The sequence below is a fragment of the Sceloporus occidentalis genome, unplaced genomic scaffold (assembly GCF_023333645.1).
Source record: "Sceloporus occidentalis isolate IW3139 unplaced genomic scaffold, rSceOcc1.0.p SCAF_2, whole genome shotgun sequence".
Lineage (NCBI taxonomy): Eukaryota > Metazoa > Chordata > Lepidosauria > Squamata > Phrynosomatidae > Sceloporus > Sceloporus occidentalis.
Genome location: NW_028316982.1, coordinates 75,578,617 through 75,599,405, shown reverse-complemented (window position 1 = coordinate 75,599,405; position 20,789 = coordinate 75,578,617). Strand labels below are relative to the sequence as shown.

General features: G+C 39.9%; 1 protein-coding gene across 3 annotated transcripts in view; it reads right to left on the bottom strand.

Annotated features, from left to right (window-relative positions):
* Window positions 1-20,789, bottom strand: part of GRK5 (G protein-coupled receptor kinase 5) — a 236,380-nt gene that overhangs the window by 164,449 nt on the left and 51,142 nt on the right. For all 3 annotated transcript variants that reach the window (XM_089510030.1, XM_089510029.1, XM_089510031.1), the window contains exon 2: window positions 1,677-1,772. In XM_089510030.1, coding sequence (XP_089366156.1) covers window positions 1,677-1,772 — 96 coding nt within the window. The remainder of the gene's footprint in view (window positions 1-1,676; window positions 1,773-20,789) is intronic.

Genomic DNA, 20,789 nt, shown 5'->3' with positions numbered 1-20,789 from the left:
ATTTTCAACAGAACTGCATGTTTTCCATCTTCTTCCTCTCCCAACTTCCTTTGGAAAGATGGTGAGATAAAGACTTCTTTTTACCTGCACTATTCACTAGCTAGATTAGGATATGTCTTTTATGTATATATAAAGTCATTAGTAAATTTTTCTTTGAACTACAAGCTACTTGTGTTGTTTTTGGAGTCATTCTCAGTTCTTAGGGATGCATAGTTTGACAAAGGTACATTTCTGCTATTCTGCTGATTTAAAGCTAGACTCTTACAGGTGACATTTTTGATATTTAAATCTTTTTGTTTCCTTTACAAAGGCTGAAGCCTTAGGAAACTTAAATTACCCTACATTTTTCCTCCTGTGCAATTATGCCATCTGGTCACCCTGCTCACACATCTCTCACTTGCCCATTCACATGATGGCTGCACCCCTCTAAGCCACCACTGCTTGCACAAGACCTGTTCAACAGTGGAATACACTGCCTCTGAGTGTGGTGGAGTCTCCTTCTCCAGAGGTTTTTAAACAGAAGCTGAATAGCCATTTGTCAGGAGTGCTATGACTGTATATTCTTGAACTGGATGGCCCTTGTGGTCTCTTCCAATTCTGTGATTCTATTAATGAATGCAAATATATAACTCTGCTATACACATTCACTTAGGTATAAGATCTATTTAATTTAGCAGGACATATGCTGAGTAAACAATAAAGTGCTATATCATATACCCTTGATATGTAAATATGGGAACTGTGTGTGTGTGTGTGTGCGCGCGCACGCGCGCATGCCCATGTTTGTGGACTTATGGTGAACCCATGGGTTTCATAGGGATTTCCTAGGCAAGAAATACTCAGAGGTCATTTTGCCAGTTCCTTCTTCTAAAATATAGCCTACATTGCCTGGTATTTGTTGATGATCTCCAATCCAAGTACTAACCAGGGCTGACCCTCTTAGCCATTTCTTTATCATTTGTAACCACTTTCCATAAATCTAAGATCCACAACAAATATCACAGCAATTATCTATCTAACGTAATACGCTTCTGTGCATCTATCTGTCTATTCATTCATGCATGGATCCATCCATTCATCATCTCCCTTTGCCTACTTCCTACTTCTTCTTCCATCCTTCTTGGATTAGTCCACTCTTGTGACAGTTTATAGAATGTAAAGCTTGACAGCAGTACACAAATTCAGGTCATCCTTTGTTGCCCTTGCTGCTATTAATTTGTGAGTAGTTCAGTACATGTTAGGTTCATTTAAACACGACTAGGTGTGCACAGAAAGTTTGTACAGATAAGGCCTAACTCCATTCATAGTGTGCCTCCTGTGTAAGAACAAAAGATGAGATATGGGCCTGAACAGACAGGCCAAAATAAAGCTGCTTCAGGTCACTTTGGAGGTATGCTGTTTAAATGATGCATTTAAGAGGTCGGAAGCCATGGCTCAATACTATAAAATTCTGGAAATTGTAGTTTTATTAGATATTTAGCCTTCTCTGTCAGAGAGCTCTCGTGCCACAACAAACTTACAAATCCCAAGATTCCATACCACTGAGCCATGGCAGTTAAAGTGGTGTCAACCTGGATTACTTCTGTAGTGTGGATTCAGCCTTAAAAGGAACCTCCAGTATTATGAAAGACTATCCATCAAAACATTAAAAACAAACCTGGAAAATCTGTCCTTACCTATTGTTCTTCGAAGATCTTCACACTGGCTAATGTGAGGAAACTTCAGGATTTCCTTCCATTTTTTGCTTTTACCTTTGCGCTTTCCTCCACCTCCTGAAGAAGAAAAATATATATATTGAGCTTAAGGTGTTGGTTATTTTTAATACACCCTTTTTATTTTTCTAATTCCATACACAAAATATGTAAACACACACCATTCAAAAGAAAATAAATATTTGTTTTCATCAACATAAAGTATTGGGTGCGGGAACGACTTCTGTATTACGATATGATGAATCCTGGGCATTTTAAAGCAGTTTTTAATCTTGTCGTTCCAAAAGTGGGCAGAGCGGCAAGCTGCAATGTGGCCGGCCATATGTATGGCACAAAGCAGACACATGCCGGTTTGTGTTTTGTTTGTGTGTGTCTAGAATTGGGGACATAGTAATCATAATTTGGTGCCTTATCTCCTGAGCCACCTGATCAAGGCCTCTCTAATAAACCCAGCTTAGGCTAAATGCTGCAATGGAAAGCTGCTGCTTACCTAGGCCTACAGAACATTGGAGCTAAGATGGCCCAATAGTCTGAGCAACTCAATAGCTACAGCAGGTTGTTGTCTGGTTTTGCTGTCTTTTCTGAAACTCACAGCATTATTGCACTTTCTTATTTTATTTCAAGGAAGCAGTGAATGCTCTTGAATGCTGCCCATGCTTAATCTTGGATAAAACTAAACTGTTTGAATCTCAACATGTAATGAAGATGAAATTAAACTGGAACAAGATGGAGGTGCCTGAAGCCTAGTTCAGAAGTTGAGATTCAATCATTTCACACTACAGAATATATAGCATTGGTATTCCACTTTAGCGATTCAATTCTAGGGAATCCTGAGATTGGCAGTTCAAAGAGAGGCATTTAGAATTCCCAGAGTGACTGCTCCAGCACCTCCCCAAACTACAAATCCCAGTTTTCCATAGGACTGAACCATGACATTTAAAGTGGGAAAATAGTACTATAATTGTGTAATGTGAATAGGCATCTGCAGTGGTTTGCACTTCCCCTGCTAGAACAGGGTCGGAGCTTGCCAATGTAAAATTATACAATCAAGGTTTGTGTAATATTTTTAAAAAATATTTTCAAACTGTGGATGGTGGAATCCTTGGATAAAGAATCTGTGGATAAAGAGGGCTGATTATTGCATAACTGTGTCAAGTGCACTAGCCATGCCTTAGTAACACAACATTTAGACTTTAGCAATGTACTGGGTGGGTTTTCCTTTGAAAAGTACAGTGGTCCCTTGGCATCTGCTGGGATTTGGTTCCAGGACCTCCTCACTGTGGATAGCAAAGTGTGGATGCTCAAGCCCCATTATATACAATGGGATAGTAAAATGGTGGCCTTATATAAAATGGCAAAATCAAGGCTAGCTTTTTGGATTTTAAAAAAAAATGTATTTTCAAGCTGTGGATAGCTGAATCCGTGATTATGGGGGCCAACTGCATTTGGAAGTTTTAGATGGTATAAAATGTAGCTGTTGGGATGTCTGTGTGGTATCGGGATACTATCTATGATACCTAAAAAATCTGCCCTGGTTGTCAATTGTTTTCTTGACTCAAGTCAGGGTATTGGTCTAAGCTGGGGTGGGCAACGGTGGTGGGTTTTAAGGATGCTGCCACTTAGAGAGGCTCACTTGACAGGCTTGCACAAGAGGGCTTTCTCCCAAATTGTGTTTCCCTTAGAGTTATAATTAGTCCTCCTTTTAAAAGTCCTCTTTTTAGAAAGTTATCAAGACACATCTTTTAAATTTTGTCCTTTAAGTTATTTTTGAGACAGTTTTGTTTTCGATGCTGCTGCTGCTGCTGTTATTAGTTTTGATTGGTTATAGACTGCCTTTGTGCTTTTTACTGAAAGGTGGTGTAAAAATACCAACCACACATACAACAACGCCATGCCTATATAATGTCCATTAATAATACAATAATAATATAAATTCTTGCCAAGTAATGAATTCCTAAATCAAAATGAGAAAACTTCATAAGATTCATTTTGAGATCAGACTTGAAGATGTCTCCAAGGACAGAAACACTTTCAGATTTGGTATGAATAACCTGTTTAAGCAGCAGTCTAATTAATTATCCACATCTCAACCCCTAGTTCATCTTTTTGCTCCCCCTTTCCCTCAGTCCCTTTTTACAGAATATATCATTTTACCTTCCTGTGCATTTCTGAGTCTGCTTGTAAGGACATTCTCCCTCAAATTCCATCCTCCACCTTTCAAAATTTCTGCATGTCTATCTACTGATACACACACAGATTGTTTTACTTCCCCCACAAATAATCTTATTTGTCATCCTCTCTCTGTTGTCTTGAATTTCACGGATTTTCTTTTTAAATACCCTTATTCCCTGGTTATAAAATCACCCAAGGGAATTCACAGAAGTATAAAAGTATTAGTTACCAAACAGAGTACTAAACAGTTGACTACAGTAACTTTATCAAATTTGGTAATTTAAATTTACTCCCAACAGCAAGAAGAATATGGAATAATCATTGCAAGCCTTAAATGCAGAGCAAAAACCTTGCAATATAATTAGGTTACAAATAAAAAAGAAACAAAAGTTGCTACCACGAGAGAAAAATAGGATGTAAATACTCTGAATCGTATAAAAGAAAAGAAAGGTGGGTGCAAGCGTATCAGAATAATGTATTTTTAACATGCATTTCTGTGAAGATTTGGGGGGCAATGGGGGGGTGGCTGAAAAGTTCCCTAGTTACACAAGCATGATTGGTGCATAGGATAACCAATAGTTTCTCCCCTTCTATTTCTTGTCCTACAAAAACAGCAGCATCACTGGATGACTCATTTGCTTGCATTCGAGCGTAATCGAGTGGCACTCTCTTGCTTGCCCGTGACGTCTTTACGTTAAAGATTCCAATCAACTGTTTTCGTCTGCCTGACCTTTCCAGCTTGCAGCCTATATCTTGAAGCCATCCTTGCTTACTTGCTCCAAATACAATTCAGCAGGACACGTGGGCGGGTGAGTGGGTGGGTGGGTGTGCGTGCAAGTGTAGGAGGACCTGAAGGACATAATGCACCAAGACAGCTGAGACAAGGTAAATTGGCTGGCTCAACCAAAAGCTAAAAGGAAGGATCTCAGGATAGTAATTGCATAGGTGTGAAAGTGAACGCTTTTCAAAAGCTGCCTTGATTCCTACTGCCAAGCTGTCTTTTCATGTTGGAAGGCCCTCTAGATCTCCACCGCTGCTTTTGTTACTTCTGAACTGATAAAAGCACCACACAAGGAGCCTCTTGGGCTTGAAGGTGTCTAAATGGATTTAATGGCTCAGTTTTCTGGCTGCACTGTGTGGCAGTTTGCACGACTAGAATGTGGTGTCTCTGTACGTCTCATTAAAAAGACTCAGCATTTGGACAGAGCTTTGTACTGTGTTAAACCACTGAAGATACTCCCAGTAGACTACAGGTTGATGAGAATTTGCACAAAATAGGAAAGGTAACAGTGGATATATGAAACTATACTAAATGAACAAACAAAGAAACTGAAATGCTCAGTGCTTCATTATGGATAGATTCTGTGTGTATGCACCACAAGGGTGACTATCACATTTTGCATATTTTACATGTCTGTTTCCACTCCAACATACACGTTTACCCCCATTTAGCTCCCATCTTCAATCTGAATGTAAGAGCTTAAAATTGGAAGTGGGCCCTAAGATGTGCATGTTTACTCCACCTCAATATCCTAAGGAATATTGCCCTTATCTGCCCCACTCTGCAGCACTTAAGAAATCCAGTGCAGTTCTAGGCTGCATCAATAGGAGTATGGTGTCTAGATTGAGGGAAGTAATAGTACCACTTAATTCAGACCTCATCTGGAATATTGTGCCCAGTTCTGGGCATCACAATTCAAGAAGGATGGTGACCAAAGGAGGGTGACCAAAATGGTGAAAGATCTTGAAACCATGCCCTAAAAGTGTGGTGAAGTCTCCTTTGAAGGTTTTTAAACAGAGGCTGCATGATCATCTGTAAAAAGTGTTTTGTATATTCCTGCATGGCAGGGAGTTCAACTGATCTCTTCCAACTCTGTGATTCTATGATTCTGACTTTTGCAGACTTCAGGTGAATATGTTCTGAGGTTTCCAAGCAATTGGGAACTCTCATCAAGGCATCTTAATTTCAGGAAAGTTTCTAAGCACAGTGGTCCAAAACTGTTGCACCTCCTTCAGACTTTTGTACTAAATATGCAAGTCAGAGCAAGGATGCTGCAAGGGGTCTTCTATGCACAGCCCACTCCCACTTTTAGCCCTCAAATATTCACCTGAACAGAACTTTTAGCTTTATAAAATGTTATTGCCTATAGCTTCCCTGAACACCAGTTCCTGGGGAGCAGAAGCAGAAAGGTGCAATGGCACTGTGATCCACTTGTGAGCATCCCTTCAGCATTGTATTCACCTGAACACATGGTGTTCTTATAACTTGATGCAGAGATCATTTCTATTTATTTATTTTCCATCTCTCTTCCAACATGGGACTCAAGGTGGTTCACAATATTTAAAAAAGCCCTATCATAATAATAAAAACACGTTTAAAAAACAAATACATTATCCTATTAAAACAACACCAATATAACAGTTTGCAAGCATTTAAAAACATAACAATGAGGATAACACAGAACCCTCCATTAAAAGACTATTCTACAGAAATAATTTAATAGCCAAAAGCTAAAACTAGCATCTCTATTACTGGCTAGGTAGAAATCTCATTTTAAAAAAATCAAACAACAGCAAATGAGAATATAGTGATACTGATTTAGACTAAAGGCATATCTAGACTAGTTTTTTGATTCCCACAGTGACCAACTAAATGCTTAAGAGATGTTCACAAACAGGCATTAAGATCCTTTTGCTTGTACTCCCCAGCACCTGGGTGCTCAGAGGCATACATCCGAATGTATATTGTCCTCAGGATTAATCACCATTGATAACACCTTCTGATCAAAGCTTTTCCATTTCATCTAAAAGTACAAGAAGCACTACCTGTGTAAATACAATTAAGAGGTTTTCCTATGCAAAGAAACACATAAGACACCTTTTTAAGGCATCAAGATTGCTCCAGGTTTTGTGTGTCTGTGTGAGCATGCCACCTTCAAGTTACTTGTTGACTTCTAGTGACACCATGAATTTCTTAGAGTTTTCTTAGTCCAGGAATAGAAGTGGTTTTGCCCACTCCTTGCTCTGAAATATAGCCTACAGCACCTGATATTTGTTGGCAGTCTCCCATTGAAGTGATAATCACAGCTGGCCTTGCTACCTTCCATGATCAGAAAAAAACTGGTGCCTTTAGAGTATTTAGGGCAGACATTACCAGTGCAAAAGGATTTTCAAGATCCTCACAATTCCTGTGCTTCCCATATAAATTACAGCTTTCTCAACATGTGGCAGGTCTAGTGATGTCTGTGCATCTAAACACAGCTTTTTGGATTTGCAGAGGAACAGGAAGCATGGATCAAATATGTATCTAGTTCTTATCTGCTGTTGAAATGATTACACAGTCAAGCATAGGGTTGGAAAGCACATGAAGTCTTATGTAGGAATTGGGAAGAACTGGCAAAGAGGAAGGAGCAGGGGTATGGCTATAGAAGGGGGTAAAATGTGGGTATTGCCTCTTCAATTCTGTCCGCCATGAAATTTTCCTTCACTCTCCAAATTTCTAGCATTGATGTCAATTAAAAAAATCAGTTGAACATTTAGAAATACAGGTTAGGCATCCAAACAAAAGGGTATGTGAATACAGAGTTTTTGTTGGAAATTATTTTCAGCGTCTCACTGTCCACAATGGTAGAAATTTGGGGACGGAAGGAAATATTCATTGGTGGGGCAGAATACTTATGGGGGGCAATGCTGTAACTTTGTCTCCCTCCCTCAGGAATGCTTAACAAGAACCATGGCCTTTATTTTTTACTTACAAATGCAGCTTGATTTATTGAAGCTTCATTTTCTTGTTGTGTAATTGATGCGCATTGCATTATTGTTTTTTTAAAAAGGCAAGTGACTGACTTTAAGGGAGAAGTAAGAGAGATGAGCAGCGGGAAGGCCTGTAACCTTATCACATATATGCCTTTTGAGAACAAGATTTGAACACATTGCTCCACCACAGCCTTATCTGTGCTATTGTGACCTCTAATTTGGCCCTCAACGTTCAGTTAGTAATGAGTATATCTTCTTTTACATCTGTATCTTTAGATCTGTTTTTCATCTGTTTCTGATGATAAAGGCAACCACAGTGAACCCTTCCTCTCTAGTTCCTGGTGCCCTTCCATGGGAAGAAAGAATCATAACTGGCTCATTTGATATCTCTCAAGGATTGCTATTTGAGCACCATGCAACCAGATCTTGAAAGAAAAGCTCCCACACCACTCCCACAACAAATGGACCTAGGTGACTCACATTATTTCTTGGACGCTTAATCCCAACAGAGCTTATTTCCAGGTGCATCGGTGGTGCCCAAGTCTTCCCTTGCATTCATGCTGTTAATTTAGAACAGATCTCAAAGATGCTGAGGAGTCTGCACAGACATTACTAAATGTAAACAAACCAAAATCTCCCCATACTGGACTTTTCTTTAATGACAGAGAGATGGCCCTTGTTTGCTCTTGCCCCCGGTCCTTGGGTTATTAGCTGTTCTCATTACAGAGTGTATATGTTTGTCTGGTACTAGATAAAGGCTAAGTCTCTTTGTAAATAAAAGGCAGCTTGGGGGATTGACAGTGAACAGATGTTCTGGTGGAATCCTTCCCTGCACCCAGAAGCTAATGATGAGAAGTCAGAGGTCACTGGCTTAATTACCCACTGAATTAACATTGATTAATGACTGTTTCCTCTTTTGCAAAGTTATTCACATGAGCCACAACACCATGTGCTCAAAAGGATGCTGGCATGGTGGAAAATAAACATAAGGAAGAAGACGTGTAGCCCTTTAAGGCAAATGAGGGACAACAACTTGGTTCCACGAAGTCAGAAGGTATTCTGTTTGTTAACAGAACAGCTAAAGACTGTTCTGTTTAAGTCTCTCATGCTCTTTGAATAAATTCTTTCAGAGCTGAGCTTTCCAAAATTAATACAATGTCAGAATTTATAATTGGAATTAAATATGTATACTACAGAGATTATATCAAAGAATGAAAATGCCTCTTTCAGGGCTCAGGAGGAAAAACATACTAATATATTATACGTCTAGTCTCAAGCTTCTGGGCAAGTTGTGTGGAAGAAAATTGTATTTGCAATGCTCCATGAATTTTTCAGTAATGCTGCTCAGCCTTCCATAACCTAGTGCCCTCTAGATGCTCTGAAATACCACTCCCACCACAGGCAAAATGGTTTGGATCTAGATCCCTTTCAAAGTCAGGGCTTGGCATAAATGTCATGGCCAGTCTAGTCAAAAATCAAAACTCAGAGAAGTTAACTGAGATGTAAGAATGACCCAATTGATTTTCCTGGACCACTTGGTGCCTCTTGTTAAATATGGCAACTTTTTGGACCATCTTCTAGGTTAGAGGCTTTGTGTCCCTGCTTTTTCCTGAATGGCAGGAGGAGGAATGCACATATTGTTATTTCTCCACATGGAAACTGTAAGGTTCAGTTATTCCTTCCATACATTTCCCAAGTCAGGCCTTCTTCAGACCAGCTATTAAGGCTGGCCTGGGGCAGAGTTGGGGTATTGTGTCCAGATGATGCACGTCTCAACTCCGCCCCCAGGGCTCCATGACTTCACGCACCGCTCCACATGGCATGTGGCATCATGGCGCTCCTCTGGTGCTGCGTCTATATGATGCAGCACCAAAGGAGCACCGCCAAACCGTGGCAACACAGCTATGGCACCCTTTCATGCCCTGGAAAGGTCAAATCAGGGCTGCGGTATGCAGTAGCCACATCCCCAATCTGGCGCGAAAAGGGGCAGGTGTAGGCCGCCCCTTAGGGGCAGTCTGTAGAGCCCCATAGACATTTAATGGCTGAGAGAGCTGTCCAGAGACATGGAGAGAGAGAAGCATCATAGTATGCTTGGGATGCCCAGATTTATTCCCCCCCCCCCCCGACTGCTTTTTTTTATCAATTTCAGATATACTGGAATTAAGTGATAAATTTATTAATCCTTAACCAGCTGAGAACTTGATAGCAAGACAGCTCACAGAAAGTCTACCAGAAAGTAACTCTATTTTGGAAAATATATGTCTTAGATGGAGTTATTCTCTGTCCTAAGGGCCAGCTTTATAGTTTGGGGCTATTTTCCAATTCCACATTGCCATTAGTTTCTCAAATGGTGGCTTGTTTGTTCTCTCATTTGGAAGACACAGTGCCAGGACAAATTTAACTAGAGCTTATCCTGTGTTTTTTAAATGTTTTGCTAAAATGTTTTATAACTTTATATGTATTTACATTTTTGTCCATTTCAATCTATGTAAGCAGCCTTGGAAACATGCATTCTAGAAGGTGAATAAAATTATTGCTAATAAACTAAGTAAATAAATGGTGAGCTGCAGTGAGTAATATATTTCAAACCTTTATGACTGAAAATATTTGAGAGGTGTTTTCTGCATAAACACACTAAGCCTTCTGGGACCTTTTGTAACTTGTTCTTGCCAAGGGGTACAAGAACAAAACTTTATTTTCCATTTTCCTTCCCCTACGCCCTTTCAAAATGTCATTTTTCTTATTACTTTCCCTATTCAATGTGCTTTCACGTCTGCTCAGCAACTTGGCAACTGTTACTTTATAAATACAAGTATAAAACCACCTGCAGATTCTTGAAGCATTTTCAGCAATAAAGAACTTTCAAAATATCTAAAATGTATCAATATGTACGCACGGAGTGACTACACATCTGGCAGATATATGTACCCTTGCTCATGACTCTGTTTTCTCAAGACTAGATGGGTACACAGCACCAGTGTGCATGGTGTCTGTATTTAAGAACGCAGTCCACAAACTGCAGTCCACCTAACATACGGACATGGTGGACCTGCACAACTGGTCAACATTTCTGTTCTGCAGCAGACACTACCTAGACATCCATGTTCAGCCAAGGAAGGAACGAAGCTAGAGGTTTCTAGCTGGGAACTATCATGTGCCTTTAATATACCTGTTGGTTTATGGTGATGCCATGAATTTCATAGGGTTTTCTTAAGCAAGGACTACTGAGAGCAGGTTTTGCCAGTGCCCTGCTCTGCAATATAGCCTGCAGCACCTGATATTCATTGGGTGGTCTCCTATCCAGGTACTAGCCAGATGTGACCCTGCTTAGCTTCCAAGATCTGACAGGATCTGGAGGCTTTAGGGTATGTATGCCCCCACAGAAGCCATACAAGGGGATAATACAGTGGACCCTTGTTATACGCTGGGGTTTGGTTCCAAGATCCCCTGTGGATAACAAAATCTGTGGATGCTCAAGTCCCATTAAATATAATGACATAGCAAAATGGTGCCCCTTATAAAAAATGGAAAATCAAGGTTTGATATTTGAAATTTATATATTTTTTAACATTTTCAAACCATGAATGCTTGAGTCCATGTATAAAAAATCTGTGTATAAGAAGGGCTGACTGTATGTGTTGGACAGTATATTATCACTGATAATCAGGTATCTCTGTGGTTTGGCTTCATGTTCAGGATGGCAGGAAGAAGAGATGAAACAGCAAAGTTGGAACAAACTATGTGCAAGAACAGGTGGCAAATAAATTGTGTGATTTGCTGAAGTGTGCGTCATAGATTGCTGTGTTGTGTGCGTTCATTTCCAACTTATGGAGACTCTAAGACAACCCTATCATGGGGTTTTCCTAGCAAAATTTATTCAGAGGAGGTTTACCTTTACCTCTCTCGAAGGCTGCAACTTCTCATGAGCGCTTTACAGACCGCCCAAAAAGGGCGGTCTGCTGGCGCCTCCGTTTCCATCACCAGGAAGCCTCAGCCTCCAAACGGGGAGGGTTCCCGGCGGCGGAAAAAGAACCCGCAAAAAGCGGCTTCTTTTTGCAGTGTGGTAATGACGCCACAGGGCGCCAATGGCGCACTTGCAGCGTCATTTCCGCGCCACGACGTGCGGACTCTAAGCGTCTGCTACGTCAAGATGGAGGTGCCCATATAGAAAGGGTGCTGACATTTTGTACGCGCTCGGCACTTACTAGGGTTAGGGCGTCCGGAAGTGACGTTTTTTCGTAACCCTAGTACGTGCCGAGCACGTACTTTTTGCCCGTGCGGAATGGGCCATGGTCACTCAAATAGATATGGGTGTCCCACAGTCAGATCCAAATGAAATCATGTGGCTCTCCAAATGTTTATGGACTGCAACTCTCATCATCTCTTTCCATCAAGAAGTCTGCAAGGGCTGCTAGGACCTGCACTTCAATAGCTCCTGAAGCCCACTTCAATAGCACCTGACTCTATTCTGATGCCCTAATTTAGAGGAAGAACAAGACGTGAAAGCATGGGATGTGATAGCTTGTAGGAGAAATTTGTATCTAGAACACTAGAGTTAGTTATATTCTAAAATAAAAGGAATATTCAGTTTATATGGTATTATGTGGAATTCATGTCAAATTTATGGATGGGGATTAAAGTTCACTTTCACAAAGACTCAAAAGTCAAAGGAAATAGAAATCCCTGTTCCACTTGAAATAAGCCATCTATAGCATTGAATAACCATGTTCTACATGTTTTGAAACAATGTTTACTTAGGATTTTTTTTTTCAGAGAGAAAGTTTATTTTTCATTCCTGTGGAACTCTTGACCTACTGTATTTTAAAGAGGAAATGTCATTGTAATAGGAACAACAACAGAAGGTAAATTCCAGTGTCACATTTTCATTTATTTACTGCATTGTTTACCCATTACCAAAAGTTCTCTAGGCAGTGTACAGTACAAACAGAGAAGAGTATCAAAAGCAAGCTGAAAACAGCATCAGAGTAAAAGCAGAAACAGGGGAAATAATAGCACAAAACGGCTGCTGAAAAAACACAACCAGGAAGTCTCCCGGCAAACAGCAATTTTACAACCAGGACACTACCGCTAAAAAGGCCCTCTCTTGTTAATAAAATTTTGTGTACACTGCCAGCAAACCATTATTGTTTGAAACATTCAAAGGCTCATTAATGTTTTCCCAAGTCAAGTTATAATGCTGAACAAGAACAAGGTGTACCTGCAAATATACAAATAGTTCCTTAGTTTCATAGGAAACTCATAAGTCTATTGCAAGAGGTCAGAAGAGACTTTATGCAGCATTCTGTAAAAGACGTGATCCCTTCACAAATAAAAAGTAGCTGCATTTAAAATGGCAGAAGTCTAAATTCAATTTGCAGTACCTTCCTGGAAATGCAAGCAACATAAATAATTGCTCTTAATGTGAGGCGTATGACTCCATATGTGATATATCTTTAAAAATCCACATCATCTGCACAAAACTGCTTTCTTTGTAGAAGTTTTCTAAGGCTTGAAACAACCCCCCTTAATGGAAAAATAACAATGCTACAGCTCCATTCTGTCAGGTTACCACTTCTGCATTTGACAACTCTGCCTTGATGTTTTTCAGTACGTTTACATCGATGGCGCTCCTGTTATGAGTCAGCTTCTGACAGCAGTACTAAGATGCTTGTACAAATACATGGGAATTCTATGCTGAATAAAATTCTGTCTTCACAGAAAAAAAGACTTCGCAGTCTACTAGTCAATAGTCTTGTGGGATGATACTTTTTTCTCTTGGTTTTTTAAAGTACATTTAATTATTTGAGGACTTGAACAGTTTTTCTGTGTGCAAAATCACACTGGAATGATCGAGTTTTCACTGGGATGAAGAAATGAACAATTCATGGGAGTAAGCCTTTTATTTTTATTTAGTACTATTATGACCAAGAATCTTGCCTCCAAGAAATGCATGTTGAAAAGGAAGTACAGTGCACCCTTTCTTTACGTGGGGGATCCATTCCGGACCACCACCACCTCATGTAAAAGAAAAAGCACGTAAGCTCGAGCCCCATTGGAAGTAATGGGGCTGGTACCTGCCGCAAGCATGCCATGGTCCCGCACCCCATCACTTCTTCCAGGGTGCGCAAGGCTTTTTCCAGCATATGCTGGAAGCTGCGTATCACATACCCACATATGACGTGGGCACACTGTATATCTATAGTCAGCCCTCCACATTCGCAGGTTTAAGATTTGCAGTTTTGACTATTTACAACTTTGTAGCTGCTGCTTAACAAGGTTAACCTCTTTAACCCCTCACTTCATTCTTTCTACCAGCCAGTTGAAACCAACACCTAAATTCTCTTGCTTGGTCAAACTTTGCATCCTCCTCTTTCCAGAAACCTTCCCTTTGAATCCAGTGTTTGCAGCCATCCCTGGGAGGATCCAACTTCTTTCTCCTCCTCTCACTCTCTCCTAGCCAGACAAAAACAACACTGTGCCTTCCCTTTGTGGTGATGGCTGCAAACATCATAATTAGAGTGGAAAGACTTTGGAAATGAGAAGAATGCAAAGTTTGTCAAAATGAGGAAGGTGTTCCTTTGGTCTGGCCGGGAGGGACGGAGAGAAGAGAATGTGGATCCTTTGCACCTGTGGCCCATTGAAAGTGGAAGCAGTTTGGAAATATGGGGGAAGTTATGTGTTTCAAGATTGCAAAGAGAGTTACAGGTGGTGCTCTTGGTGGGAGCGGACTCTTTATCATTCATGTTGGGAGGGGCTAACATATTCTCAGTTTTCCTACTTTCATGGGAGTCCTTGGCCCCTAACTCCCACGAATGTGTAGGGGTGACAGTAACGGTGAGCATACTGAAGTCACTGATTGGGATTTTGAGCAGTCTCATATTGTGTAAAAAATACATTTTTATACTTTTTTGTTTGTTTTATTTAGTTTTATTCAGCCTTTTGACTAAGCAAGTTCTCAGGGCAGATTACAACAATTAAAATACAAATACAGAACATAAAAACTCATAGAGGCTAGATAATAGTACAAAAACTGCAAAAAATAAAAATAAAATAAAATAAAAAATAAAAATAGTTCTCTCCTACTACAATCTGCCCATTTAACACTAAATATGGAACAAGCCAGAAAAAGGCGTCACATATGCTCAGTTGATCACATTAGGCAAGGAATGGGATTTCTAAGTTTTTGGACTACAGCATTCAGAATTCCACCAACAATGATCATGCTGGGTGGGAGAGTCTAGAAATTGCAGTCTAAAAGGGGGTATCTTTCCCCTATGCTGAAACTGAGATATATAACCCTATGACTTTGTACTATTTAAGACAACATTATTATTAATACTGTTGATCACAGAATCCTAGTTAATGCAGTTCAGTTATCTTTTCAAATAAATAATGGTATTTTTCCTTCCAATTGAACTTTTATCTTGAAAGTTTTCAGTGTTATTGCCTACCACCTTTGATTATCTCAGGTAGATATATACAAGTTGAGGACAGGGTCATCTAAGCCATACTGTGCCACAGTCATGCTGCAAACACAGGAGAAATCTTTCATCAGCAATTTGTTCTCACGTATCCAATCACAAAAGGGGGAAGTTGATCAAAGGAGGACTGAAATATGAGTAAAGCTTGCAGGTCAACATGGTCATTCAGGAGATTACTACATGTGGCTTTTAAGTGTCTTTGCCAATACTTATCACACAATACCTCTGACCCGTAGCTGCTGTGTCTGCGATGCATGGTTTTCACTGATGGGGGAAACCCTTCAATAAGCTCATACTCATGCTAGTCTTTGGGTGCAAAACATTGCTGCCAGAGCTGTTGTGATGTTGGCATTCATATACTATCAGTGTCTCCTCATTTCCCTGTCCCTGCTCCCCTTGCTATTCCCAAGCAGGCTAATATCATTTAAAAAACAAAAACAAAAAACCTTTTCTTCTTTTTAAAACTTAAATTGTATTAGTAGAACTTTGGAACTGCATGAAAAATTGAAAATGAACATAAAAATTTAAAAACCTGAAAGGTATGCTGGGTAGAGCATAGGGCAGTGAGGTGGGGTTAAAGGAGAGTGCAGAAGAAAGTGCAATGACAGAAACAGCCCCAGTCGTGCAACTGACAAGACATGAGATAAACTCTGCTATGAAACTGGTATATTTACATTTTTATTAGCTGATGCAATTGCGGCAAAAATGGGGTTTGTGTGGTAATGTCCTCAGAGGCTTGAGAGCACAGGCTCCACCATCACAGAGTGATTGACAGTCCAGCACAGAACTGGGAACAGTAGCTGGCATAACTGGACAACTACTGGAATGTATGCACTCTACTAGGACAGATACTTTACCTAATACCCCACCCACCTTGGCAGAAACACCTCTGCTGCTTCTATCCTATCCTTCATCCAGGTGCCTGGGCTGATTTGCTCTGTGGCATCACTGTACCCAGCTAAGGAGAACCAAGCAGTACTAGTTTTTATGCCCCACAGTGCTGCATTGGGTACTGCCTGAACAGGACTCCAAGCTTCCTGTTAGTGGCTGGGCTCAAAAAATGAACAGGAATATATCTTGGTGTATGTTGCAGTTTGTTGCTGTGTGCCTTCAAGTGGTCTCTGACTTATGACGACCCTAAGGTGAACTTATCATAGGGTTTTCCTGGCATGTTTCTTCAAAGTGGCTTTGCCATAGCCTTCCTCTGAGATTGAGAGAGTGTGATTCACCCAAGGTCATCCAGTGGGTTTCCATGGCCAAACCGGGATTCAAACCCTGGTCTCCAGAGTCATAGTCTAATACTCAAACCCGCACACCACACTGGCTCTCATCTTGTTGTATATCTTACTTTTAACAATATAAATGTCACATAACGATATCTACTTTTGGGAATAAGATTTATCAGCACTTCTCATTTGTACTCTAGGTATCCTCCCTTTGCAGAAAGACGTCTATGGTTCTAATTCCTGGCCAAGTTGTATTTCTGTCATTGGATGTTAATGAGAAACAAATGACTGAGGTCTGATAAAAATTGGCTATTATACTTCTGAGGAAAAGGAAAATGATTACACTCATCTGATAGCAAAGGAGGTGGCTTCCTGAAGTCATATGACATTCATGAGCATGTAGGAAAACAAGAAAGGGGAAAAAATCAAATGGGTTGAAATATGTTTATTTAAAATTACAAAACAATATAATGCTGAAGGGCAAGAGGCAAATTTAAAGCGAAAATAATGAAGGGAGAGTTTTTGGCTTTCCCTCAATACTGAAAGTTCTTTGAAGAGGGGCTGGTTGTAAACCTAAAATGTTACCACAAACAGTCTGAGTGGAGAAAGTACAAGACCTAGTGAATCTACAGCATTCTGACAGGATGTTGTGATGATAAGCCCAGGCAATCATATCATGGCAAGCAACCTTCTTCACAGCAACATGAATTATTGGCCATTTTGCTACAGAGGTCAAATGCTGTGGGAGAACCAATGTGATGTGAAGATAAAGGAGAGTCTGGAAATTTCTGGAATTAATGGAACTTCTGAGGAAGAGGGAAGAAACAGATGGCCTAATACAGTACATTACTCCCTCCAAAGAGCAAATACATCAGCCCCTCCAAAAAAATGAGGGGAGTTATTTATTTATTTCATGTTTATGCCACCTTTCTCCTAGAAAGGGACCCAAGATGGCTCACAGATAAAATCATTTTAAAACCTTACAAGAAAGAGAAAGAGAAAAAGATTTGCATAAAATTTTCTTGGGCCAATTTACATTTGTGAACTTTGCAACAAATAAATAAATAAATCCAATATAAATAGAAATAAAATATTATTCAGCATCTATACGAAACCACTGGGAGAGACCATCTGGAAGCGTAGGGCAGGGTGCTATCAGTATGCTGATGATTTCCAAATATCTATGCCTTCAGATACAGCTTGAGCTAAGGTTAGTCTTTCTCCTCTGAATGAATGCCTGGAGGAGGTAATGGGCTGGATGAGGAAAAACAAATTGAAGCTGAATCCAGAGAAGACAGAGGTGCTTACTATAAAAAGTCCTAACCTGGGTTTGGAGGTGTGTCAACCAGTCCTAGATGGGGTTACACACCCTCTGAAAGACAAGATTTTCAGCTTGAGGATGCTTCTGGATCTGTTGCTCCAAATGACAGCGCAGATAGATGTGACGGCCAGGAGTGCTTATTATCAGCTTCAGCTGTTATGGCAGCTGTGCCCCTACCTAGAGTTGGAAGACCTAAAGATTGTAGTGCACACACTGGTAACCTCAACGCTGGATTTATGCAATGCACTGTACATTGGGCTATCTCTGTACCTAGTTTGGAAACTTCAGTTAGTTCAAAACATGGCAGCCAAACTGATCACTGGGACATCCAGGAGTGACCACATTACACCAATATTAAAATCACCCCACTGGCTGCCAGTTAGTTTCCAGGCAAGGTACAAGGTGTTGGTTATTACCTTTAAAGCTCTACATGGTTTGAGTCCAGGTTACCTTCAGTTATCACCTCCTCCTATATAATCTGCTCCCTACACTCAGGTCTTCTAGTGGATATTTGCTTCAGTCAGCCAGGACTAGGTTGGTAACTGCCAGCTAGAGGACTTTTTCTTCAACCACTCCTAGACTATGGAATGACCTGCTGGAAGAGATTTGATTTCTTCAAACATTTGTTTACGTCTTTCTTGGCCTTCCCCTTAAACATCCTCCCATCCACTTCTATTTTTGGGTTACCTTCAACAGGTTTCAGTCTTAAGACATCAGGACAAGAGGCTAAGAGACCACATATGCAGTGGTACACATTTTAAAGCAATTGATGTGATTTAAATGGAAATATAGCATATTTCACTATAACAGGAAACAAGTGTGACTGAAAGACCAGTGTATCTGCTCAGTCTGTCATGCAGCTGCTTATGTTCATTTTCAAAGTTGCTGCTCCTTTTTCTTATATCAGACTTAAGGTGTCTAGTCACTACACACTGATATCAATATCATAAGCACTTTTACTTGTCTTGACTTATTCAAAGAACTATGGGGTTTGTAGTTTGGCAAGGTACTTACAAGGTACCCAGGTATTCACAGAAGGGAAGAACCAAGGATTAAATCAGCTTAATTCTGCAGTGAAAAGGCATTCCGTATTCCTTGGAAACTGCAGTTCCAGCAAATGCCTTCTAGTAGAATATTATATCAGGATGGGCAGGCTTTCAAAATGGAGGGCCAATCTCTATGAGACAGTCTATATCCTTGCAAAAGATGTACAGTATTGGTTATTTATTTAAAATATTTATATTTTGCCCATATCATAACATTTCTATGCAGCTTATAACTGGCACAGGAAATTCTTATAAGCAGCCTTGTCAGAAGCATGTAGAAGATCATTCTAGTTGTTTTTATTTTATTTCTGGATTAATTATACACATAACCTATGTTTCCACTAAGAGGCTGAAAGGCAGATTATGTGGCCTTCTTCCTCCCCACTACAATAACCCCACTACAATTCATTCATATTTTTATTCACTCATTCCAGGCCAGGTGACCAAATGAAGGTGTATTATAGATACTAAACAAAATGGAACAGGATTAAGCAGCCATGAAGTCTTGCATGATGAAGTTAAACCTCTTCTTGTATTATTATGCACTTTGGAGAGAGCGAGGGAAGAGAGGTGTTGACTACAGACTATACCATAAATCCTTATTCTTAAGACATTTCGTAAGTGGAGAAGAACATAGCAGCGTTGTTCCAAATGACAGCATCTGTTTTAATAGCACTTAACAGTTACAAATCACTTCATTTTTTATTGCCTACTATACACATTAATTAATTCTCACAACATTTATATGCAACGAACAATTACTATCTTGGTTTCATAAGCATTAAATGAAGAACAATGTAATAACCTTATATGCATACTCCGAGGAACCCTTAAACTTCCAGCATGGTTTTAACTTTGTTTACTAGAAATAAACCATTTGTTTGAACATAATTTGCTTCTAGTTTAAGTATACTTAGCCACTTGGCCACACAACAGAGGCTTGTGTGAATGTTAAGGATCAACTGAAGCAAAGCCATCCATTCATTCCTTACCCAGCATGAACTGTTGAGACCACTGGATAATATTTTTGCAATTATTCTCAAATCTCTGCCAATATTTTGTTGACACTTTGGCAAAGAAGAAACAGTATTGTGGTAGTATTGTGGTTTTACTAATAATGGCCTGATTCCTGTTGGTAAGTCTCAACTAGAGTAAACTCATTAAAACAACTGCTGAATGGCGAGTTAATACACAGGTAAATCCCACAGGGTTAATGGGTCTACTCTAGTAGGGACTAATAATAGGATTTAAACCGCTTTGTGTAGAGATAAAAATTTGCTCACAGCTCTAATGTTTCTATTTTTATATATTGGTTTAATCTGAGTATTCACATTAAAACAGCAAGTTGCCATGTTTTTGAATAAGCCACCATTTCCCTTCACAATGCTGAAATATTACCACAAACAGTTGAAAAAATTGGGGTCAGAGAATGGCTCCATGTTTTCAGTGATAGCTCAGCATACATTTATTTTCTTTTACTGCTGTTACTATAATAGCACACTAGTTCTTCATCATCATCATCATCATCATAGAGTTTATTTATATTTCCTGCCTCTCCAAAGTTCGAGGCAGGATTGCAACAATAAAATAATACAAGGAAATACAAATGGTACAAAATATTAATACGCATCAATAAAACACTAATATTGAATTTACCAATCCCAATTAGTACTCTAAAATCAATTTGTCAGTAGTCAGTGATCACAGTTGAGAGTGGGATATTATCAACTTCTATATAGAATATAATGGATAAGCCCACCGGAAGAGATCCGTTTTGAGTGCCTTCTTGAAGGTCTCTAAGGTAGTGATGCAACAGATCTCTTCTGGTAGGCTATTCCATAATTTTGGGATCGCTGCTGTAAACGCCCTGTGGGAAGTTGTCATTAACCTGGTACTATGGTGTTCCAGTAAATACTTCCCTGATGTTCTGAGAGTGCGGGGCAGATTGTGTAGGGAGAGGCGTTCCTGGAAGTAACTCGGGCCCAAGCCATGTAGGGCTTTAAAGGTAATGACCAACGCCTTATATTGCGCCTGGAAGGTAATTGGCAGCCAGTGAAGAGATTTTAATACTGGTG